General features: G+C 32.8%; 1 protein-coding gene and 1 long non-coding RNA gene across 4 annotated transcripts; one reads left to right on the plus strand and one right to left on the minus strand.

The window, feature by feature from the left end:
* Nucleotides 1–1,756: 1,756 nt before the first annotated feature.
* LOC148607787 (uncharacterized) lies at nucleotides 1,757–17,398 on the minus strand. The gene is made up of 3 exons (XR_015915387.1): nucleotides 17,152–17,398; nucleotides 2,437–2,587; nucleotides 1,757–2,258 (listed from the first exon to the last, which is right to left on the minus strand). It is a non-coding gene; the product is annotated as an uncharacterized LOC148607787 (long non-coding RNA).
* On the plus strand, nucleotides 12,826–21,020 carry LOC148607788 (neural cell adhesion molecule 1-B-like). Of its 3 annotated transcripts, none has more exons than XM_088546322.1 (6): nucleotides 12,826–13,023; nucleotides 16,832–17,116; nucleotides 17,745–18,017; nucleotides 18,834–18,929; nucleotides 19,601–19,634; nucleotides 20,310–21,020. In XM_088546322.1, exons 1-6 carry the CDS (start codon nucleotides 12,972–12,974, stop codon nucleotides 20,590–20,592), a joined length of 1,023 nt encoding a protein of 340 aa, XP_088402448.1. In that variant the 5' UTR covers nucleotides 12,826–12,971; the 3' UTR covers nucleotides 20,593–21,020. The 3 variants fall into 3 exon arrangements, with proteins under 3 accessions (XP_088402448.1, XP_088402447.1, XP_088402449.1); XM_088546321.1 differs by lacking the exon at nucleotides 12,826–13,023 and adding an exon at nucleotides 15,302–15,522; XM_088546323.1 differs by lacking the exons at nucleotides 12,826–13,023; nucleotides 17,745–18,017 and adding an exon at nucleotides 15,302–15,522.
* Nucleotides 21,021–26,655: the final 5,635 nt, after the last annotated feature.

Consider the following 26,655-nt stretch of genomic DNA (forward strand, 5'->3'; position numbering starts at 1 on the left):
AGGAAATGACTGGAGTTTTAAAATGACATCAGATGTTTTGTGTAATTCTATATTAAGGTAGACTTGGTTAGATGTTAGATATGGAACAAAAAGCTTTGGTCAATATGGGAGAAGATAAAACACATAAAATTCAGACAATGCCAAAGGCAAAGTGATTTATGGTAAAGAAATACCAACAAAACAAACGATGATTTTCAGTCTACATATTCTATACTTTCACAGAACAACAACATTTTCTGCATTCAAATCTGCACTTTTCAGAAAATCAAACATTCATCTCCCACTGAAATCAACAAAATGAAGCCGAATCAAGAACGATAACTCTTGCAAAGTGCAAATTTCATGTAAAATATACAATCTATATAATTTTCATCTCCAAACCACAATAACCCATAGAAAACCTAAGACTAGTTATGTGATCAGTAACTGTTTCTGAACGAGAGATAAAACTGAATTCGATGTGTTTTTGACATGCATGAATCACCTTCCGTCTGCTTTTTAAAATGACTACTACTTACGTAAAATTGAAAAAAGGATTAAGTAACACTTTCATTTCCTTGTACAGGACATTATTCATATTCATCGCTATAACCAGCTATTTTTATGCATATATTTCATAATACGATTTTTTTTTGCCAACGTAAATGTGGCAACTGCTGTCCAAATTCCAGTCCATTAAGTTCTTGTGGTTTTTTATGTGTTTTTTTATTTTTTGCATTCGAATGTAATTCATTAACTAACCTTTGGTGATTTTATCTTCATTAACAAATATATGGGTGATATACAGTACACTACAAACTTTTATACAAATGATGCTATTTCTTTTTTCATTCTTTCTACTTCAATTTATGTATAAGTAAAAATAATAAATCTTTTATGTTCTTAATAATACCTCAGATCAAAGTCTCTTTATTTTATATAAATTAGAAAAAAAGCTAAATCACACAGTAAGTCTAACCGCAAATTAAAGCGTGAAAATCACACAATGTCAATATCAATATTAAAATTGAAACTGTTCATTATGATTAAAAAGATGTAGGCATTTTCTCTTAATTTGTTAATTAATTTGTGGTTCTAAGAAGCTATTCATATGATACGACTTAATGTTCTTTAAACGAGTTTCCGAAAAAAGGAGAGGGGATGCATTAAATTTTGCTGTCGTACTGTTTCAGTGATTAGGTAGCATTTATGTTTTGTCTTTAATCGGTTGGGTAATGAATGTGTGCTATAAAGAGAATAGAAAAATGTATACGGTCGAAAGAACACAAAAGAGCATTTCGCCGGAAACTATACTGTCAAATTAAATTATTTGAAAAAAAAATTATTCCTCTTCATCTAAGTGGTATACCCTAGTATCCAACTTCAGAATCACGTGTGCGTCGTCTTTTAATGTTTATAAACTATATGCAACACCTCTTAATTGGAGAACACTTAAAAAGTTTGGTAAAAACAATTATGTAAGTCACTGAAGTCAAACTATATAAATTGAAAATGGGAAAGATATGGTAAAAAGGCGACAAATGCACCATAATATACCTTTTATGAAAACAGTAAATATTTACTGAGATCACCAAATGGTCTTCAATGAGTGTACGCACATCTTTATTTAAACTCTAAACTGAAAGTAATGAAATCCACGGTCGCAGAACGATGGCATTTCCTCACAATAAACTAAAAAGTCAAATCACAACACGAAGACACATTAATGAAAAACATCTGCTGACTCTGTTGACAGGCGTATGTCTGTGGTGGAATTTAACTATTTTCATAAGGCCTAAACATCCTTCTTTTAATGTAAAGTCAAAACTGAATTGAAACAACAAATAAACATACCATATCCAATTTTCCTTCATGAAATACTTACAAACATTCAATATGTAGACAAGATGAGGTATTCTAATTACAGAACGTTCGCACTTACCGAAAGCTAGCTCAGAACGTATTATAGAAAAGAAAATAGTTTCTAAATTTAGCATTACTTTTAGTCCAAATTAAAATACATATATCAAATTAGTTCTCCTTTAGTAAAAGTCCGCAGCGGAATCGTATATGCAGCGTATTGATCAAGGATGGTGAAACATAGTAACTTATTGAAAAATGGCCGAAATATACAGCAACATTTTCCCGCCATTTTATTTTACCTGTGTGCATCTAAATATTGATAATTATGTCTCTCTTCACCATCAAGCTACCTCAGCATTATAAATTGTCGGTATGTCTAGGTCTCTTGAAGAGTACACATCAACATTAAAAAGTTCCTGCAAAAACAAGAACGTTTGATATATTATAATCTCTATTGTCGTATTTACAAAAAGTATATAACGCGTACAACTTGACGTACGGTGTGTCATCACAATAGGGAACATATTATGATTTTATAACTTACGAACAAAATATTGTTTAAGAACTTTTGTGAATGCGAAAGTTGATACTCACATAGACATTTTCGTGTTTCTTGTTTTCTTTTTGTAAGAAAAGCACTGAATGTATGAATGGCATAAACTATGATTGTGTTGTTAACTAATATTTCATCGTACCGATGGCCACATGGCAGTACATGGACACGTACATGGACCGGTTAAGCGTCCTGAAAAAAAGAAATACATGGACCAAATAAAGCTGGGGCCGATTACCATATACGACCATTCAACTTTTTGCTTAATTTCGTTTAAAAATGGTATTTTTATAAAGGTAAAATTGCAACACCAGTTTTTCCTAGACCACAATGAAATGCATGTGACAAATGAAGATAATAACAAAATTGCCGAACTGATAAACTCTATGTTATAGTCTAAAAAAAGAAAGACCATATAACAAGTGGTAATTTCAAGTAAAAAAACCTGGAAGTTGGAAATCAACGCAATGGTCCTGATTTGGTGCAGGAATTTTCGATTGATATGGTCGGTTAAATAAGAATTTATAGCGCTTAACCCCACCTCTGTTATTTTCCGTTTATAACAATGAAACAGGAGGAGCATAAAATTGCCACCGGTCAAAATTTCTGAAGTCAGTGGTCAAAACAGAAAAGAAAAAAAAACAACAATAATAAGTGAAGACAATGAACTAAACACAATAACAAGGAAGACATCAACTCAATAATAAGTCCTGAATTTTGTGGATAAAAAGCGTCAAGTTCAAGATTAGTATGATAAGATATGATCAAAAAGTGCAGAAAATAATTTTTTTTGTTACTACGAAATGGATACATGTAGCTTAATTCATGAAAGAGAAGTAAATTAAAGTCATGAGGTAATTATATGTTATTCAAAGGCCATTGTAAATGAAAAGAATATAAAGTTTTCGTATAATTTTGGTGCCTTATGTTCTTTATAAGATAAATATGTTTCAATACAAGTGGGAATATATTGTAAGTAATACTGTCAGCTCATTAAAAGCGGACAACAGCTTCGCGACGTGTGTGACGTGATCAATTGTGAATATTTGGACATTGCATTTTGACTTCTCAAGGTTCTACTATATAGATAGGTCACTGTAGATAACATAATGACAAAGCTATATTGAGACACTTAAACAATCAAATCACAACAATGTTTTCCTGTAAAAATCTTACATTATGGAGATTCATAAACAGATGGATATTCTATTTCATTTTGTCAAGAAAATCTGTAGCCATGGTAACATGAAAAAAATATCAGCTTTCATAACAAATTGTGGGTGCCTTCCCAAAAATGATTGTTAAAAAAAAAGTTTTCTATGACATAAAGCACTTTAAAACTGCCAGAAAAAGTAAGCGGGCATGGTATTATTGTGAAAAAAAATAAATAAAAAGTGTACCTTTTTCTGTTCATATGTTCATGATGGAATTCTTAAAGTTCGTGCGAAAGTTTGCATTTTTGAAAAACAAGTTGGTGCAGGGAAGAGAACCCAATGCGGCGAGGACCTGAATCTTTCCAGAAAGCTTCAAACATGCATTTTACACCCTTTTTACCTTCAAAAGTATTGCATCTATATATTTTTGTACGAATGCTCTACTACACACAATAAATATTTCCACCAAGTTTCACCTTTTATTTTTAAGGTTTACAAATTTAGACCGGGTCAATTTTGTGCTCGAAACAGTGCACCTCAATTCAATGTGTATAGTGCAACCTAAATGAGAATGATAATATAGCAGACACATCCACAAAAGCGGATTACAAAACGAGGGTGTCATTAACGTAAGTTTGCTCACTGGGCCATATAATTTAGAACTAGCTTAGATACAATTATGGCCCAGATTCATGGTAATATACTTTTCAAAGGTAAAATATAAAATATTTATTCTTTGTGAAAAAGGAGATGGCAAAAATATAAACTTGAAGATTAAAGGATATTTATCACTTTATGTAAATGATATTAATTCCGGAAGTTTCATATCTCAATTTCAATCAGTTGTTGTCTATAGATAGTTTCAATCTTCGTAGTTTTTTTATCAATAGTGCAGATTAATGTAATCATTTTAAAAAGTTATGTCTTTCTAATTTATTATTTCTCTATCTTGGACAATGATTTTATGGAGGCGCACTGAACGAACATCCTGTTTAACAATTTTATTACATTATTTGTCATTTACATGTTATGGTGGTTAACAAAATATTGTGATGGAAGAGAAGGCGGCACAAAGAAAATGTTCGATGGTTTACGGGAAAAATCAATTCTTTGAATTCTGAATAATGGAAATCATTTTGCTTTTTCTGATTAAGCAAAAACAACCGATACTTTCATATTTTCAGCGGCCGAGATATTATTAAAAATTAAATCTTTCCTCTACTTACAATCAAACAGCTACCCCATAACAAATCAAAGACTGAAGTCTTCAAAGTCGCTAATCGACAAATATTGTTCGCCAATGATAACACCTGAAATGGTATAAACTCAAGCAAAGTTGAGATAGACTCTAAAATCGGGGACTTCCGCTAGAATCATGGTTCCCTTGATTACTCTTTCGTATACCGTGATGACCCGATAACAACTGTTGACCAGGAGGCGCGAGTTATGTTTTCGTGCCACAAGTTTCGCACAGATTTTAGCGATCTTTGAGGTCGCATTATGCTATTGATCTGGAAACCAGATTACGAACCAGACTGAACAACTGGCAACCTCTGAATCGGAACATAGGCGTTTCTAAGCAATATTTCAAGAAGTTCAAATCTAATCGATTATTTCATCTTTTAATGTAAACTTAACGTTTTCATACAATTAAAAACACACGTATAACACATGTGTATGCTATTTAAGAGGTAAATTTGACTCGTATTACGCTAAAAAATGACGGTTCTATTGCCTCTATCTGCAGCATGAAGTGACGTAGTAATATCTTATTATGCAAATCATATGCAAATAAAAAGTATTGATATTAAGAGTGCAAGATGTTGCTTATAATGTTAGCAACTTAAAAATCAAACGCATGTTTTGTTGTTAACAGATTTATTGTATGGAACAAGAAAAGATACACGGACTATTTGGTGTTTAATGTCATTGTGGCAACAACTTTATTTGATAAGATGTATAACTTAGAATTGCAAAGTGTCTCTCCTCTGTCCATGAGAAATATGTCGCGTAGTGTTGTCCCTGCGGACAAAGCCTGTAACAACATTCTTTATGTATGTAAAGCGCATTACTACGAATGCTCAATAAAAGAGATAGAAATAAAAGATAATTCGGCTAATCATACATACAAACGCAGTACATTCATCAAGGTTAAATTCCTTGCTAACAACAAGCCCTTTATTGTCTCCTTGAATCTTCCGTCAAATGAGAAGTTTGAGGACTTACTTTATTTGTATTGGATTCCAAACAACATAAAAATCTATACAAGAAAGGTACATAGCAGGATCATCTACCGGTTCAACAAAAGAACTGTCTGTACTGCTTATCCATGTTTTGTCCACTGTGAAGAAATGACAAAAAATATGATGAAACTGTTTACTAGTGTAGTGATATTAATCATATGTGGATTCTGAAAAGCTACCCCTAGCAACAGGTGATCAGTGTGCTTGAGTTTCTCCTCGACAACATATTTGTCACTTTTTGAAAACAATTTTTCAAATAAGTATCGGCATTCCAATGGGCAATAATAGTACCCCTCTTCTAGCCGATCTTTTTCATTATTCTAATGAATCAGAGTTCCTTCAAATCTTGTTTAAGATTAAAAAGATTAATGACACTGGATCCTTTAATTTCACAAATCGATTTATTGACGATGTTCTCTCCATTAATAATCCTAAATTAGGAGAATTATCCACCAGAACTTGAAATTAAAGAGATTGCTGACCCAGCTTCCTCTGTGTTTATACCTTCACATTGAATTTGACAACAGCAGTCATCTCAGTTCAAAAATATATGACAAACGAGACGATTTTAATTTTGAAATTATAATTATTAGTTTCCCTTTCAAATGCCATAATATACCAGATTCCTCGGCATATGATTTTTATATTTCTTATTAATATATGTCAGCTGGAAGCGACTGTTCTGACTTAACACGTTACCATTGTCTTAGAGACAGACCATCGACCTAGATTAAAAGAAAATACGTCTCATCCGCTGCCTAAATGATTTATTTTCGATATCTAAATTGAAAAATATTCTGTTTCTGACAAATTATAGATGACGTATTTCCATAATGTCTGCAAATTAATTAAGCGGGAGTTTAAGTGCTATAAAACCTGGTTTTATCCACTTCATGTACCGAATCAGTGCCATTGTGGTGGTTTCCAACTTTCCGGCCTTTATCCTTATATTGCCATTTGATATATACTATTACATAAACTATTCCTTTTGACTACTACCAATGTTTTATCAATTGATAATTTTGTTTTAACCTTTCATGTCTGGAAACGCCCCGTTTGTGTCCGGGTGTTAAACAAAAAGGACCGCCGCAGCGCTAGGCTTGTCGTAAAAGGCGACAAAATAGTGCTAAGAACCCTGCATGGCCGAAGGCTAGGTCTCTTTGACCACAGAGCAACTGGGTTGTGTGCCCCAGGTAGTTGAATGGTCACATGCTGGGGTCATCAAGTCATAATACGAAACCTGACGCAAACCGTGGTAGTGCAACTTGTTTGGGAAAGATGCCAAGTTCCCTGCACGTCAAGGAACCCTGCGTTTGAGAAAAGGACCAAGAACCAGAAGTCGAATCCTTGTCACATTGAATAAGTTGGTACATAACAGTATTGAAAATCTCAAGAAGTGTATCAATAAATGACCCAGGTCTATATTCAACGATCACGAGGCATTTGAATGCGTCTAAAAATGTACTGCTTTTAATTGACAAAGATGAAATCTTAAACAACCATAATGTCTTTTCGCAACATCAAAACAAAGCCTCAAATGGAAAACAATTCAAAACAATAATAAATACTGCAGAAGAGAGTGCCAGATCATGCATAAAGAGAGAAAAGCACCACGAACTAGAAGTCGAATTGTTGTCATATTGAAAACATACCCTCCGGTCGGTGGTACGGAATGGTATTAACAATCTCAGAAGTGTGTCAATAAATGACTCACATCATTATTTAATGATCATGAGGCACTTGAATGTTCATAAACACGAACTACGTTTGCTCTGACTTGTGAATGTTCTTCTCTCTTTAATTGCAGTCCTTCTGGTCATGTCATCACCAGACTGTGCCAGATTATGCATAAATGGAGAAAAGGACCAGAAACCAGAAGTCGAATCCTTGTCACATAAACCCAAGTCAATCTAACCACAAAGTTATAAAAGTACCTGAACTTGACGAAACATCCGACAGCGTAACGAAACGTATTTAAACATGTATAACGGCATAATGCAAAACGGCATAATCCCTTACAAATTGTAGCAGTATAAGTTAAATGTGGAACAAACCCAATAGAACGTACTGGCAGTATGACTGGGGATTAAACAGTACAGATACCAATAAAAGCTCAACATATAATGCTAGCCGTCCTAGCGCGTTTTTTTAGGATAACATTGTCCTTTATTTTTTTTTTGTGTGTGTGTTTTTATAATACTTTTTTGTATTCAATTTGCCTATTTGGTTTATGTTTTCTGTTCATCCCTCAGACTAAACTTTTGATCTTGGAACAACCGTATGATTGACGACGCCTATTTGTGAACAATAAATTCTGGAAGCATATGTGTATGCAACATAATAACAAAAAAGATGCCATAATCACAGCAAAGTATTCGGCTGGTTATATATTCTTTGCCAAATGCTTGGAGGAGAGAACGGTGCATTTGTCCTATGTGGTCGACAAGTAAAATACCTTCCTGTAGCGACTGTATTTTCCGTATGAAGATCGGTTTTGAAGTGTCAACGAAGACGTTGAGCAATAACAAAGTATTGACAAGCCTGCAGTAAATGTCCTGAAAGTTTTATATTATCTTTATATTTAAATCACTCTGGCATTTAACTATTTAGTAGTAATATCTGTGGTTGACAAAATCTGTCAACAAAATGTGCTTAGTTTAAAGCCTTTGTAAATTATTTCAGCAATGCATGCAAATTTTATTTCAAATGTCTATACTACTTGGTAGTGTTGGACTAAAAACAAGAAAAGATATGAGCAAGCTCACAAAGAGAATACCCTACTTCAAATGGATTGAAGATGAAGCCCCGAAGTTGCCCTATATCCGTTGGGCGGAAGTAGACAATCGTCATTTCTTATTGTAAAAATTGAGAATTTAAAATCATATTTATGCATTTTATGACCGTATCAAATAATGTTTAATATACCTTCATAAACTCGTTTTGTTGTTGTTTTTTAATTATCTACATATTTTGCGTGCAAATCGTACAAAAGCAACAACAAGTTATATGTTTACTTTAGAATAAGTTGTGAAACGAAAATTTAATATCTTATCCGTTTTCGAAGTGTCAGGTTTCAAAAGACATTTAAGTTTTGCTGCAGTTTCAATTTATTAACGTTGCCGAAACTAGTGTCACTTACGGTGTTATATAGTATTTTAACATATATTATGTTTCTAGCCGTTTTATGAAGGATATAAAAATGACGTATCAACGATATAACGATCATGGATTGGGTAAACATTTCAAATAGACAACAACCTCACCGGAATGTAATATGTCAGTTCAAGGCCACCCATTGGTCTTCAATGAACGACGAAGAAACCCTCACACCACAGGCAGGCTGCAGCTGGTCCCTCAAACAGCATAATACACATATACAGGGAATAGGTGCCCCTATCTACTTAAGCAACATAAGGGTAAACCGACAGTGAAAGCAAAACAATACATACAGAGGCCGGGAATTCCTGACTTGGGTAAGGCGCAAAAAATGCGGCTGGGTTAAAGCACAGCCCTTCCCCTTTTAAATCTGGCCACTGTTGAAAAATAAAAAAACCAATTAAACACACCAACAAATCAGTTCAAAAAGATCTGAGTCCTTTGTTCAAACAAAAATGATAGTGATTATACATTACACAAATGCACAAAAAATAACTTAGAAGTTAACTGACTTAAACAGCTTATATAAACACATTTACGAACACACATTAACTAGTTGTTGTGAACTTTCATTTGCGACATCACAAATATATGTAAGACTCGGAACCGCGATGGGACGCCGGTGCGATGGTCGCGCTGAACTGCGATTGTTATATAAATAACATAACATAAAATTGATAAAGCATGTGACACTATACGTTTATCATAACCAGTATTTCAATATTTAATGCAAGTAGTTTTAATACTTGAATAAGCGTACCTTGAGACTGAGGATGATATAGTCTGCCATTGATTTTCCTGGTCAAAATTCCTCCATTACGGCATCCAAATTTTCAATGTTAAATTCTTTTCCATTGTCCATTTGCAGAATCCTGGGAGGTTCAAACAAGTACACATACTTCAACAAAACCGCGGTAACATCCTTTACCGTTTTCTGCTTAATTGCACCCCCAAATGCATATCCGCTGTGACAACCAACTATGTTGCATATGTAGTTGTACCCATTTTTCTTCAAAATCATCTGCCAGCGACTGTTTGGATTTGATGTTGGTATAGGTTTTCTTGATTTTTGTGTCTTAGGCAAATCTGCCACGCTAAGACAATTCACACAGCGCACGCTGGTTTTGTATAGTAGTCTTATATTTTCTCTTACGATGGGAAGGTAAGACTAAAGTTTCGTAAACTGTACACCTCTGTGTGCTCTGATACAGAGGTACCTCTGTGAAATATAAAGTCTGATTCAGGGTCGTAGAAAAAAATTGAAATATGCTTCCTAATACTTGTTTCATCCATACGCACGCTTAATTCATGCCTTAATTTCTTCGCTCCCCATGAGGAGTTCTTGTGTTTGTTCTGCATATCAATTCAATTTCGCTATTCAATATAATTTAATTTGATAATGTACTTATTTTATACGAAATATGTAATAAGAATTCTACGGGATGACGGAGATTGTTCAGTTGGGAATGGAGAATGAAAGGATTGTATAATTTGTGAGTGGGATGCTTATACCATGCTTATGCGTTGACCATCGCACATCAACGCAACCATCACACTTCGGCGTCCCCATCGCGGTTCCGAGTCTTACATATATATAACTTTATAAAAAAAATTGGTGCATACAAAACATGGTGTAATTGAAATCAAAATTTATACTACATGTATGTACGCAATCCAGGTAATAATTCAGAAAAAATGGTAATTGCATATAAAACATCATTTTAGGTTTGCTAACTGAACAAAGATTACAATAAATCTGCACGTTTCAGCACACAAGGCATAGTTTGTTTGGCGTGTGGTTTTGTACCTTTGACAGTGTTTAAATTGCAAAGTAAATGGTACTTTCTTTAAAATTACGTACACAAAATGACATTTAATTATTGTGTATTCATGGTTCATGTACTTATGTCAGTGTCCGTTTCGGAACAGAAATTTCCATTTTCAAAAATTACCGAGGAAGTTTATGATTAAGAATACAAAGTGCCACCGGAAATATTAAATCGTGTCAAATGTACACAAGTGTAACTGAATTAGAGAGCTTTTAGATTTTCATAAAGTGACTATTCCAAGAATAAAGTATGATGTTTAATACAAAATGTATCACATATACAACTTTTTCTTATGTGATATGCACTCATGGTAGATAAAAGAACTCCATAAACCATAAAAGCTAATAACTGATTATCATCTGTGTTCATTGTAATACATACTTTACGTAGAAAATTGCATTTTATCTTATAATTCAATAGGTACACATAATTATTTTAGGTGTTTTCGTGCTTTTGGTTTTGTGTCATAGAAGTCGTCGCTCAGAATTCGCTTCGTTTTACTGTCTCACTTTTATATAGCACATCTTATTCATATAACATACCACGTGGTATAACACATCTTATTCATATAACATAACACGTGGTATAACACATCTTATTTATATAATATAACACGTGGTATAACACATCTTATTTATATAATATAACACGTGGTATAACACATCTTATTCATATCAATATACAAAGCCCCGTGCAGGTCCAGGTGTCAAAGGAATAGGACTGCAGCAGCGCTAAGCTTGTCAAAGGCGACTAAACATAGTGCTCAGGACTCTAGTCGGGGGCTAGGGCGCTCTGCCCACAGAGCAACTTACTGGGTTGTTTGCCCCAGGTTGTGGAATAAGATACCCCTGGCGTATTACATGCGGTTGTTATCAGGCTATAATACGAAAAACCTGGCCGCAAACAATAGCGAAATACCGTGTTGGGAAAGATGCCACGTTCCTCGCACGTTAAAGAAACCTGATGTGGTATTCGATAGGAGTAGGAACCTTTCCGCTCCGCCATAGAACCCTACCCATCCCTCCCTTTACCTCGTGGCAATTAAAATTTGTCGACACCATTATCCTTGTGCCCCATCCCTTTTTTTTATTCCATCATCATCATCATTTCATGTTCATCGCCTGAATATAGCTGAAATATTGCTGCTCGGGCGTTAAACCCAAACAATCAATCAGTCAATCAATATACAAATAACAACATTTTTTTTGGAGAAACTACAAATTACGCTATATATGTTTCCCTTTAAGTTCAATATATTTTTCTGTATTCCTTAAAAGTTTTAACAAAAAAATGGACTAGTGAATTACATTGGTGCTCAATAATTTTTACAACAAATATAAAAGTAGTTAACTTCTCTGTTTTGATGCGTTTTTATACAAGACAATCCAAAAAGTCGGTTTGTCTTAGCATTATTATCTACTGCCAAACGATACGTCAATAATGAGGCATTAGTGATGTCATAGGCGATATGTAATTTTATAATTAACATAAAAACACAATGACAGATTTATGTCGGAAATGATGTTTATACAATGTATCCTCCAAAATTATGTGGATGTTAAACTTATATATAAGAATAAAAATATTGATTCCATTTCGCAAAATATATCAGAGGCACGAATATTTTCGTTAGGTGCATATCTAAAATGCCAATGGAAAAAAATGGAACAAATAATTCAATAAAAAATGTATTAAATTTAATAAAGAAAAGTATCATTGTAAATATAAAACGAATTTATAAACAAATATATATAATTTAATTTGATAATGTACTTATCTGATACGAAATATGCAATAAGAATTCTACGGTATGAAGGAGATTGTTCAGATGGAAATTTGGGAATGAAGGGATTGTATATTTTGTAAGTGGGATGCTTATGCCATTCAAGTGCTTTACTAACCTAGAAGGATTAAACGTGTCAGTATATGTCCCTTTAATGTACGTATGTATGTTCTTATCAACAAACCTAGCCTATTTGCATGGTTTTATTTATTAAATACCTTTTATTTCTGAAAACGATTTATTTTTAGTTTCGGGTTAAAATCATGGAAATAATTCTTCCATTAACAAACTAAATGTGACCGGAAAACTATAATTGAATAACTTCAGAATTCGTAGGTGTAATATGATTCAAATAAATTTGAACGTTTAACCGTTGTTCACACATAGCAAGTATTTAAAAAAAAAATCAGGATGCTATTAACAAATGCTGTTTTTATGAACGTCGTGATTTACGTTAATGGAGGTAAGAAAACAGTATTATAAGCAAGCAGATAAATATCTGCGTTTTGTATTTACTTGTATCAACATATTGTTTTCGGTTTCGGTATAGGCATATACGATGATGTTTGTGGAGAAAGCTACAAAGCTGTTCGTTTTCACTTAAGCGTTTTCTAGGTAATTCATCTAAGAAAATGACAGTGTAAGAGTACATAAAACACTTATTGCATAGATGTATAAAGATTCAATAATAGTTTGACCATCTTGTAGTACTACAGGAATACCCTCAGTTGTTTACGACTAGTATATATAATATTGATACATCGATCTTGTTCAAATTCACGAAAGTAACATCTACGGTTAAACTTCATTTTATATTTACAATTTCCAAACAGTTTAGTTAAGACTTTTTCCCTTTACCTAATTTAACGATTGATTGTCTGTATTGAATAACAGATAACTATAAATTTTAATGGGACTGTTGAGCACTAGGCCAATCTAGTTCCCAGTTCTTAATTTACAGCCCGATTTAGGACAAACAACTTTAGGAAAAATGTATCCAGTTTGGTTCTGAATTAACATAGGAGCGATTCACGAGACAAGGGCTTATACCTACAGGCTTATACCAATTGACTTATACCTATAGGCTTATACCAAAGGGTTCATACCGAAAGGTTCATACCAGTTATCCCAAAAATTAACGCCGCCTAATATTTCGGGTGAACAATTTGGAAAAATAAATATATGGAACTTTAAAGCCCAAAGTGATATTGGAATGTTTGTTTTGTAACTTATTGGTTTCAGTTGAAGGCATTGATAAACTGTCTGTCTGTCTGTCTGTCTGTCTGTACGTTTTCTACACGCAATACATATATAATCCAAAGAAAATAGTATTTCTTTTCAAAGACGTATAGATATTGGTTACGAAAAAATCGCAAGATTTAACTTCCAACTTAAAACTAACTGAATCATATGCACCTGCAACTTTCAGGTCTAGCTTTAACTCATTAACTCCACCAATTAAATCTAGCATTGACATTGATAAGACTGGGCGCTGACAGATATATTCATTCCCATGAAAATGACTCATAAACTAGAATTAATTTCTTGGTTCAGACATTTAACATTCCGAAAATATCTATGATTTTATTGCCAGACTGAGTATACTAAATAGCAATGCCCTCTAGAAGCTTTTCTCTAAAATATGCTCCGTTAAAGGGACATTGAAGTATTTCAAGTATGTGGTCTTGCATCATGATATTTCTAATATTACTAAATTATTTCCACTTTGAATAAAAAAGTTTTATTATTATTTAATATCGAGTTGTAACAAATTGAAAGAATACCTCCCATTTTCCTACCCTGGAATTCTCCCCTGTATCCGCCAGAGAACTGAAATTTCTATTGATATTTGCATAAGATATCAGATATATTTTATTAATTACTTGTTTCGTAAGTTATAATGCTTGTTGTTTTATTCTTAGGAAACTCTTAGCGATGATAAGACCTTGTATCTTTTTCTCAAAATTTAAGGCATTTTACTTTTCCACAATTGATGAAATTATTTACCTCAAGTTCTTATTCTTTATCATAGAATATTACTGAACTTTGTTTGTTCTTACCAACTCAAAATATAAACGAAATATACAGATGTAAAGATGTTTTTTTATACTCATACTAAAAACATCTATAATTTAAGGCTTAACAAAGTTTGCACGAAATATGTGAGTTGGTGACAGCTTTGGTCGAATGATATCATATTGTTTAATTCATTTGTTATCATAAGCCCCGAACAGGTCCGGGTGTCAAACGAATAGGCCTGCAGCAGCGCTAAGCTTGTCGTAAGAGGCGACTAAATACTGTTTAGATTCCTAACCGGGGGCTAGGACGCTCTGCCCACAGAGCAACTGGGTTGTGTGCCCCAGGTGGTGGAATGGGGTACCCTTGGTGTGTTACACGCTGGAGTTGTCAGGCTGTAATACGGAAACCTGACAGCAAAACCATAGTGGTGTACCGAGTTGGGAAAGATGCCACGTTCCTCGCACGTTAAAGAACCTTGCTGTGGTATTCTCCCGAACTAGGAACCATAGGGCTCCGCCACAGAAGGCTAAATTGCCCGACCCTACCCATCTCTTCCTATTTCAGGTTGCAATCAAAGTTTGTCGACCCTATTATTCTTGTGTCCCATCTGAAATATTGCTGCTCGGGCGTTAAACCGCAATAATCCATCAATCAATCAATCAATCAATCAATGTTATCATGAACATTATTTATCTAAAGAATCAAAATCCGAGTGATTTTAGGATAATTACCAGGTATAGCAAATTAGGTGCATCAGAATGTTTCAAGACAGAGCAAAATTACAGACTTTGGATGTATCCAAGTACAAATAAAACCCCCGCCATTAGTAAAGAACCTCCAGGCACCGTTTTATGTGTGTATGACATAACATATAGTCAAACTGGATTGTATGGGGCTGTGACCAAAAATGGATCTATGTATTTGTGGAATCTTGAAATTCAAAGTAAGTTAAATGTCTATCATTCAAGCAGCTTTCTATAATGGTTATAAGATGTCCGTAAAAGAAAACTATTTCAGTCAGTCATAGTACATATTAGTATATATATTGAGATTGAAATTCTAGTCGTGACGCTAAAAAACGAGGGAAACAAGATATTTTGATTTTCGGACTAGAGCTTTATTGAACGCAGAATATGAATATTTCAATTTGTCGATATCTTATATAATTTTGAAGATATCTTCTATTTTAAGATATCTAATAAAATATATAAGATATAAGATGTCTGAAAATATAGGACATCAATAAAGTATAAACGGTATAAGATATTTTATATAATTTTGTTCATAAGATATATTAAGTAGTTCATATTATGTCTCATATAGTGTATAAAATTTTGTGCATAAGATATATCATATAGTTTATTGAGATATCCGATAAACTTTTTCTGTGTAAGATACCTTAAAATAAACTTTATAAGACATCTTATAAATGAAAATTAAACAGATACCCCATAAAATGTATAAGATATCTGGCTCTATTGACAGCGTTGAAACCTATGTTAACAACATTATATAAACGAAAACTTATACAGCATATGATATATCCTACGAATTTCGTAAGATATATGATATATGTAATAAAATGTCTGAGAAAGTTAATGATATTTTTTTATAAAGTTTATGAATTATTTTAAAAACTTCATGAGATATTTTACGAATTTTTATAAATGAAATACCTTATAAAATATGTTATAAACTTTATAAGATATTTTGTGAACCAATATTTCATAAAGTTTATGTTATATTTTATTAGATACCTTAGATGATATCTACTGATTTTTATAATATATCTACAAATTGGAATTAGTACAAATACGGTGTGCCATAAGGTTTAATTATCTGTTTTAAGTTAGGATTAGCATGAAACTTGGTTGGAAAAATATACACCTACAGATAAGGGGCTTAACGGTTTTTGATGTTGTTGTTGTTTTTGTTCTATTAATCATGATCATAGGCCTCAAGGTAAAAATGTTCATGACGTGAAAAGGACCGCCCCTATTAGATAACAATTTATCATTAAGTGAAGGCCAGTAGGCAAAGGAATGAAGTCTTTTTCCAATTTAATTTAGTTTAAAAGATATTTCATTTTTTTCATATGCCGTTTTTTTTCTTCTTGATTTCTAAAGGTTTCTAGGAAGTAATAGGAGTTTTTACTGACAGGATGCATGTAAACATGAGTTACATAGACCATTAATATATTTTTTTTTTAAATAATTTAGTCTGTTATTTTATTAAATGACAATCTATTTCAGGAAATCCAACGGACATGTACATTACGAATGAAAGCACAGATAGTAGAATTTTTATAAATGATGGTTTTCCTTTGGTTCTTGAATGCAAAATAACTATCGGAAAACCAGAAGGAATTCTCCAATGGACACATGAAGGAATTGTTCTGACAAGGGAAAGTATTAACGGTTACCTTCGACTTGTACTACCCTATAACGGGAACCAAAACGGCAAAGTGTATACATGCGAGGCATTAAATGATCAAAACGAGAAAGTATTGACAAGAAATATTACAGTGTCAGTTAAAGGTAAGTAATTTTTTTAAAAGGATTAAATTACTTACAAGTGTGTAGTACTCGGCTGATGGTTCCAGTAATACAATAACAAACGCATAAAAAGGCATTTGAAAATAAGGGTGGATAGATTATCATACCGGTATTGAATATTTGCTTCCAAATCATTTGCTATTTTTTGGTTTTAGAACGCCTGATACGATATCTACGACGGTTATGTCATTAAACTATATCAAATGACGGTTACGAACTTCACAATGGTACGTTCTGCTCTAAGTATGTGCACAATATACTGTTTTAAAACATACGAATTGGCTTTGAGAAATAGTCTCCTTTGGGAAATAAGTATATGAAATTGTTGATGATAATTATAGTCGATTATAAGGGTTTTATCATTTAATGATAAAAGCCTGTTATTGGAGCTTCATTATTCCGTTAAGTACACTAGACCATGGTCTATAATTGTACACTGATCAATTTACTAGAACTACTATAGTTTTTTTCACATGATAAAATTAACGTTTGCATACTTTTTCAATAGTTCCGACCGAATTATTCATTAAGGATATAACAACACATCGAATGATTTCGGTTTTGATATCGAAAATTGAAATATTTATCACATATGTATATTGACATTCAGTCAGGACACCTTCTCAACCAAGAAATGTAAGCTTTATATCTTACCAAGAATCCATTTACCTATCATGGAAGCCACCTATTACTACCTCTAAACTTCAGTTGTCGTATACTGTTGAATATGGAGAAGTTGGCAAAGAAAAAAGTATATCAGAACTATCGCATGAACATATTATATTAACCGGCTTGGATCCAGGTGTTGAATATGCTATCCAGATTTATGCAGAAAATGATGCCGGACCAAGTAACAAGACAAAAACATATTTTATAAGGACAGGTGATCATTAATTTTTTTATCCTACTTTATGGCATAAGATTCGAGTAGGTATGTGGACCCTAAAAGTAATCATTGTTCTTTGATAGAATAGAGTAAATTGTTTTAGACTCACAAAAAGATATTATAATATGTGAATAATTTGAGAATGGTGAAATAAGTTAGTATTAATTTTGTTCTGTTTATGCTTTTGTTTTATATTTTTTTGTTTTAGATTTTGTTTGTTTCTTAATGTTTTTATATTTTTAAAACTATTTATATAGCAGTCTTTATAAAATAAATTAAGACGGTAGGTGATTTTTTAATGTAAAAACATCAGATTTACTATTTTAATTCAGAAACAGATACAGGTCACATAACCCGTCATTGCGTCTTTGAGATGGAAATTATATTGAATGTGTAGGAAATTGGACCATTTAATTTAACAGAATTAAGTTTAAGATGAATGTTACATTTACTAAAAAAAAAGGATTTGAAAAACAGAAAAGATTTTCGTTACTTAAAAATACAACATAAATAGACCAAACAAAAACAACGTTTTCCTACACCACAGATAGCCTCTATCATTTTCAGTCTATATTTTATTTTGTATTGGTACTAAATAAAGATGTATTTCATATATTTTATAGTTTTTATATATTTTAAAATTTATATTTGACCATGCCAATGATATTATATGGCATACATTTTTATCACACTAATGTCTAAGGTAAAAATCAAGTAAGCAACCTTTGAAGTCATGACTAATTGACAAGTTGTTTTAAATCTGTACAAAATTAAAGTCATATGCATTAAGTAATTTTTGTTTAACATTTGCAGAATCTTATGAAAAGATAGACATCAAGCCTAATCCATTGTTGTGGCCATTTATTTGTACAAGCTCCTTTCTGGTTTTACAAGTGTTATTGACACTAGGTATGATAACTCATTTTACCATTCGTATTTTACTCATATATAAGAAATCTTTTTATATAGCAACCATTTTGTTATCTCCCACCACGTTTATCTAGGGAGTTGATTATATCAAATTGGTTTCAATATTAATTTGTTTTTCTACCGTTTCGGGATTTCTAATATAATACTACCAACTTGGCTTTTACATTTGTGTTACTGTCATTACAACTAAATTTAAATGGAAGTCTCTGTAAGAATCAAGCATTGAGTGAAACATGGTATGAAAAAAAACCCATCATTTTGAAAGTGTTATTTGACTATTTGCACCATCAGAATCAAAGAAAAAGACAGTATGTTCCATATCATGATTAGTTAGAATTTTGTTGAAATGCACAGAAAATGAACATTCCAAGGGCAGATTACTCTGTCAAAAACCTCACTTTTCTAACATTCTATTGAAAAATTTCTGGGCAAATCCAGTGATGCAGAGATCAAATGATGGTCTTTTTAAATAGCAAAAGCATGTTTCAGTGATATATATTGTTAGATCGGTGGGATTATTACATGCATGCTTCTGATATTTTTTTCCATTTTGCCTGATTCTTACAAACACTTAAGTAATCAAAAGTCTAATTATTCCGTTAAGCAAAGATTTATTTTAATGCAATTTTTTATCAAACATTTTTTTTCAGTGTTTCTAATTAGGTGTCGTTTACAAAGAAAAGGGTAAGTATGATTTAATAAATAGGGTTTGTTTTGTTTAAGGACGATAGTATCACATATGGCCTGCGCATGTAGAAAATATTGCCAAATATCAATATTTGTTATGTTAATCTATCTAAATTTAAATATTTTGAAGTTATTTTAATGCTATTTAGTCTTAGAAGTCTCGTTATTGTTTTCTACCGTTGAAAGCATTCGAAACAAAAAAACAAAAAACAAAAAAAACACGTATTTGATTTGCGTTCATGATGAACAGTTATCGGAACTTTCTATTTTGTGTTATTACCGAACTTATTTGGTACGAGTGTATAAATAGACAATTGTCATATTTTATCATTATATTTATGCATAACAGTTTTTTCCGTTATTCAGATTTTAGTCCTGACTCCACAAACAAACGCTTCATAGGCTTTTCATTGGGTCTTTTGACCCCTTATGTTATATTCAAAGTATCACTATACGCACTATTACCTTAACTTACTTGAGCTCGTGTTTTTATTTCAATTTTGTTCGCCTTTTTTTAACCTATTAGGTACGCGTGAAGCATAAACAATCATAGCTTGTTTGTACCAAGTCAGGAGTATGACACATATTTAGAATTTTAATTTAGGGATTTTTTCTTAAATTCAGATTACAACATGTTATCTTCAAAACATATTATCTTAAATATTTCTACAGACAAGAGCAACAGGAGATGCTGTTTGAAACCCCTATGACTATCAACACTGAAACTATAGCTTCATCCCAATACGACGAAATTAATAACACAACTCTACAAGAAACTTTGTCAAACTCAAATACTCAATATATAGACATGCAGGATATACAACATAACAGATATGATGGAACTGATAACAGAGATGTTGACTCAAATCTCAATTCAAGGCAAAACAATTTAGTTTCAGGTTCCGGAACTATAGATTCAGATGGATATCTATTGGCCAATAACAGCTGTAACTGACAGCAACAAAGATGTGAATCTCCTTTAACTATCTTTTTTGTTAATATTGTGTATGCTGTATTTGATATATTTGTTTGTTTATGAATAAAGAACCCATTTTCAGCGAACTGAAACTTACGGTAAAAATCGGCAAAGGAAATACCAAAACGTAACAATAGAAGAACAATGCAGAAACATCAAAATCAAAGTGAATGACCAAAACGTTCAAAAGGAAACAAAACACAATAGTAAAATGCTTTACATTTATTAGAACTGAAGATAAGGAAACAAGACAGCACACTAAAAACTATTTCACTTACAACATGAACTTTCACAAAAAATTGCGGCAACATAAGGCGCCCCGGAAGGGTAGACGTGTCCTGATCAACCAACACAATGGCCTCCGTCACATTACAAGTGTATTCTTATTATGAATTCGTTGGGACACTGTGAACACTATAGGATTAATGATTAATCTCTGTTCATTATATTTCAATAATAAAATAAGTTTTTAAACGAAACATGAAAGAATTACTTAAATTTTTATCAAAATTTGACCTTCTAGTCTTGACATCTAAACATTTGGGGTAAATGGAACCTTTAAGGGAGACGAAATCTAATACAAACTAAAATTGCAATGTAAAAAGTCTGATGTGATAATTAATCTTGCCCTATGTGAATGCACGTATTGTCTAAGCATTAAATGCCGCAGTGGTGTCAAATAATGTGTCATTTGGAGGAGAATATACAGATGTCGGATAACAAGATGCAAATGTTATTGCCCTGAGCACACCTCATCTCTTAATAAGTTGTCATGAAAAATCTAAATGGCCGAAAAAAATTAAAATAGACATATCTGCAATTTTGATGGGGATAAACACATCAAGGGTCACTGAGATATTTTTCGCGGGTGCAACACTTTGCTATTTGTTTAGGAAAATCATTATGGGTATGAATTATGGCGGCCTTTATTTTTCGCGTATTATGGGTATGAATTTTGGTGGCCTTTATTTTTTGCGTATTATGAGTAAGAATTATGGCGGCCTTTATTTTTCGCGTATTATAGGTATGAATTTTGGCGGCCTTTATTTTTCGCGTATTATGGGTATGACTTTTGGCGGCCTTTATTTTTTGCGTATTATGGGTATGAAATTTGGTGGCCTTTATTTTTCGCGTATTATGAGAATGAATTATGGCGGCCTTTATTTTTCGCGTATTATGGGTATGAATTTTGCCGACCTTTATATTTCTCGTCATCAGATTTAATAGAATGGAAGTTATGTGTATCTGGACTTAAAATTGGCGAGCTTTTACTTTCTTGATTCCCCGAAGTTCGCGAATATAAATTTTCTGGCGGGGTTAAACATGCTTCTCATCGCTCAACCCTCCTCCCTAACCTGAGAGTAGTAGAAAAATACAACAATAACACGAATTATAAAAATCAGTCGAATTCGGATTTAACTCTTGAGATCGATACAGAATACAACCCCTTTAACAATTAGGACAAAAGACAACAAGTTGTATCTGCCTCGGCATAGTACTCGCATTTTCTGTAAAGCAACTGATAAGCATCCCTTGTTTACTTAAACGAAAATATCAATAACAGCACGCCAACATGATTTAGTGAAAATATATCATAAAATGTCTAAGTAATAGACATTTAAGGCCCAAATTCATATTAATTTAATTATTTGGTAATTAACTGATAACCTAATATTTTTCATTTTTGTACCAAAATGTTTTATTGATTTTTTTCGCAGTAACATATGAACATTTGGGAGCTAGATTTATTAATGTTTATGCTTTTTACAAAATGTGTCCTAACACCCCTCATAATGTCGTGCTCATAACCACACCCTTGAACGAATTAACTGAACTGAACATTCAGATATACTAAGAACTTTTGTCGTACATAGTGTACTATTTATACAACGGCAGATATTGTTCAAAGGATGTAAACCGAGCTTCATAAAATTCGCACAAAGCAGAGAACGCTTACCCTACCGGTACACCTGGTCATGCTCCAAGATTTTAGTTGAGCCAGAGATGCTTATTTAATTGTTTTTCTTTGTACGTGTTTTGTTTTGGTAATTTCATGTTTTGTGTTGTGGATGTCTGTTTTCTCTGGATTGCATTATTTTGATGTTTGCTAGAATATTTGTTCTATTGTTTCCCTTTCTATGATATTAACATGACATTTAAATGAAATTCATGTGTATTTCACGTGAAATTCACTTCATATAAATTTCATGTGTAAATTTAACGTAACATTCATGTGAAGAGTGAGCTTATTAGCTTAATATAATTGTCTTTTACAATTTTTAAAATAAAAATTACACAATTATACTACACATTACATGACATTTGCAAAACGATATTCAAAACATGGTGATATTTTAAAATTTCATAGGCTGTACACGTTTTTCAAAGAGTAACTTCTCATCAGCAGCATTAAAATCAAAAACATACAAATATCTTAATCCAAAAGTAGTTGTATACAAGAAGTACTCAAAACCAAAACTATCGAAATGGGGAGACAAATCAATCACTGAGAGGTTCTGCCATGTGTAATACAAGAAATGAAGCCTTGGTTTTTTAAGGATTTTGAAATTTGTAGCACTGCAGATTTTGATAAATAATATCTGATATAATTCGGGATTAGACAAGTCTGACTACTGGGTTGGTGAATACAGGTACTCCCAAGAATTTTTGTAAATTTGTAGTCATTTTGACCGGCAGGGTCGATTTTTTGTAAATTGTTGAAAAAGAGCCTATACTTATTTCTAATAAGCATTTCAAAATCCTTCATTCTATTCGTCATGATCTATTTGATTTCGAAATATTTTTCTCGCTTGACAGTGTGATAGGGGTGATTAGAATGTACTTGCATTTTGGCGCACATTTTGTTTGTTGTTTGTTTGTTGGGGTTTAACGTCCAAGCAGCAATATTTCAGCTATATTCAGACGATGAACATGAAATTGATGATAGAATGAATATGAAATGATGATGAAATAAAAAAGGGATGGGACACAAGGACAATGGGGTCGACAAATTTCGATTGCCACTGGAAATTGGGAGATGTGGTTAGGGTCGGGCAATTTAGCCTCCTGTGGCGGAGCCCTATGGTTACTACTCCGGGAGAATACCACAGTAGGGTTCTTTAACGTGCAAGGAACGTGGCATCTTTCCCAACACGGTGCACCACTATGGTTTGCGGTCAGGTTTTCCGTATTATAGCCCGACAACCCCAGCATGTAACACACCAGGGGTACCCCATTCCACCGCCTGGGGCACACAACCCAGTTGCTCCGTGGGCAGAGTGCCCTAGCCCCCTGCTAAGGTTCTGAGCACTATTTAGTCGCCTTTTACGACAAGCTTAGCTCTGCTGCAGGCCTATTCTTTTAACACCCGGACCTGCACGGGGCGCGCACATTTTGTAATGTTTTTCACAAATCTTATGAATCATACAAAACTACACAAAGGTCATATATAACTGGTAGATTGAAGAATTAAATATGAAAGTTTTCGATAATAACTCATGCAACTCATAGAAGATAATACTAAATGTTAGTTAAAACAAATTCATTTACTTGGTTAGAAAAGTCAAAATTATATCATTTAAGGTTTGATACAAATTATAGATTGGTAAAAAAGAAAAAAAACCTGTTATAATTGGATTTATTATCCTATAAAATGTAACAGCAGTGGTCTATTTACAATTTATTGAATGTATTGACTGCTAATATATATATAAATAATATATATTCTGATGTAATCTTTGAAAATGCTAGCTATATATATTATATTGCAGCATTTTGTGATATTTCAATGTACAATTAGTACAGTAGATTCTCCACGATACCATTTTTCAGAGAGCTACCTGATATTTTGAATAATTTAGTAATACGAGTATTAAGCTGAAACAGTATACTTGTCTTTCCATTGGTCAATTAAAGGCAGACTCCATGTGTGGAACATTTCTCACCGTTCATTGAAGGCCCACAGACTGTCTTTGGTTGTTAGTCTCAATGTTTGATAGGATGATTGACATATATCTTTTACACATTTCCGGGTTCTACTGCCTGTACTATATGTATCAATATTTTAAAATACAAAAGTAATTTATTGTAAAAGGGACGAAAACATGAATGTACAAGGTATACAATATAATTTTTGTATCGTTCGAGTCAACTGCAATTAAAATAAAAATAACTTTATAAAATAAAGTCGTTCTTGTATTTCAGCATAAATCAATCATTTATATTTTCTTATTTTGCCATTAGGTGACATTTGTATCACACTACAACCAATTAGGTACTAGTATACATTTAATAATAGATATTAGTTAAAAGAATGAAAAATATAATTCTTTACAATGGATCTCACAAATTTTATGAAATGAACTTGACTATTTTACGATTTAAAAGAATAATATAATTTGTGAAATGGTTCAGTTATTGATTATAGTTGAGAGGATAACCTAAGAATTTCACCAAAATATTTCAAATTATGATACAAGCACCAAATTTTGCACAGTTATACCTTAACATATGCTTGTTGATATAAAACCATGAACCATCTCTATTTTGCATTTTTAAAGATGGCCGCCAACTTTAAAAAATGGCGGTCAAAACCAGTCTTCCATTTCTTTTAAGTGTAGTTAAATTTATTATTCAAATGATTGCTGGTATTTTAATAATACAGATGTATTACGGATATGTAAATATAGTCGCTTGACGTTGTTTCTCGTTTGCGCATACGCCAATTTTGCCGACAAAGTTGATAATATACAATCCAATTACAGGATGACTCAATGATAATTTATATCTTCTCGCCCTTTTTTGCACAATTGAGATCACATTGATTTTAAACCATGTACATGCATGAAATTCGTTTTTAAGATATGACAATACGCAGGTGCCTTTTTTACAGCAGAAATATTGAACAAAAGACGAAAATTTTTTGATTAATAACTTTCCCCATTTTTTTTTATGTGGCTATCTCATCTAAAACGGTGATATCAATGTAATAAAACTGTTACATATTACTGTGAAACTATCTAACCTTTAAATGTCAGTAAAATGATATTTTTGGCAGGCTTTGCTAAAAACAATAACGGTTTTAGACTTTTTGTCGGAATCTGACTTTACTCTGTTCTATCATTTTCAGTTTTGTAATGAGAATTAAATGTACCTTATATTAATTTCAATTATTATTACTATTATATCATATACCAATGAGTTGCATACACTACCAGGGCAGACGTGAAACTCGGCATTGGGTTTAGTTCGAGTTCTCCCAAGTACATCTTGATTCGCCGTAGTCAGATTAATATGTCGTATCCGGATTAACGAAGGTTGCCAAAGCGGAAAAGCTACACAAAGAAGGGCTAGACGCATGTCCTTCGGATGGTGTACATATCGCACGGGAGTTGTATGGTGCTAAATGAATGATTGGACTAGGTGTAGGAACAGCACCGTCGAACCTAGTCGAATTCAATACAATATAGTGTATCCAAGAATTAAAGGTGGTGAAAGGATAATTCCTTGGTATATTCAAAGTCTCAGATTGTTTCTACGATTCATAATGTTTAATCTGATTTGAACAGTTTAGGACAGGTAGTCTCAAACACAGTTATATACATTTCATTCCAGCTTTTTATAATCATTTGTAGATGTTTTGAGTTTTTCTTTTTTTGACATGTCGTAAAAGATTTGATTGTCAATATCTCCTGAGAAGAAAAGGGAGGCTGATTGGACCATTTGTTAGGTAGACAAAGCTGAGGCATTGATGTCCCGTAATGGTCCATCAGATAGAATAAAATCGGGATATAATCTCCTGGCAAAACATATTCTCAAGTTCAAAGGACTGAATGAGATGCCAGTACCATTAGATATAAGGCGAACAGATGATATCCAGGGTATCGAAACAACTTTAAGTAGTATATAACTCTATAGGATATTGTAAAATAACACAAAATAAGAAAGGACCATGAAACGGAGATCATCCTAATTCATCAGTCTTCAGAAAAAGAAGCGCAGTCGAGAAAGTGGATGTAGCAAAAAGCTTGTGTGAAAAGGAAT

This window comes from Perna viridis, chromosome 9 (assembly GCF_037379345.1).
Source record: "Perna viridis isolate PV_CMFRI_1.1 ecotype Kerala chromosome 9, ASM3737934v1, whole genome shotgun sequence".
Taxonomy (NCBI): Eukaryota; Metazoa; Mollusca; class Bivalvia; order Mytilida; family Mytilidae; genus Perna; species Perna viridis.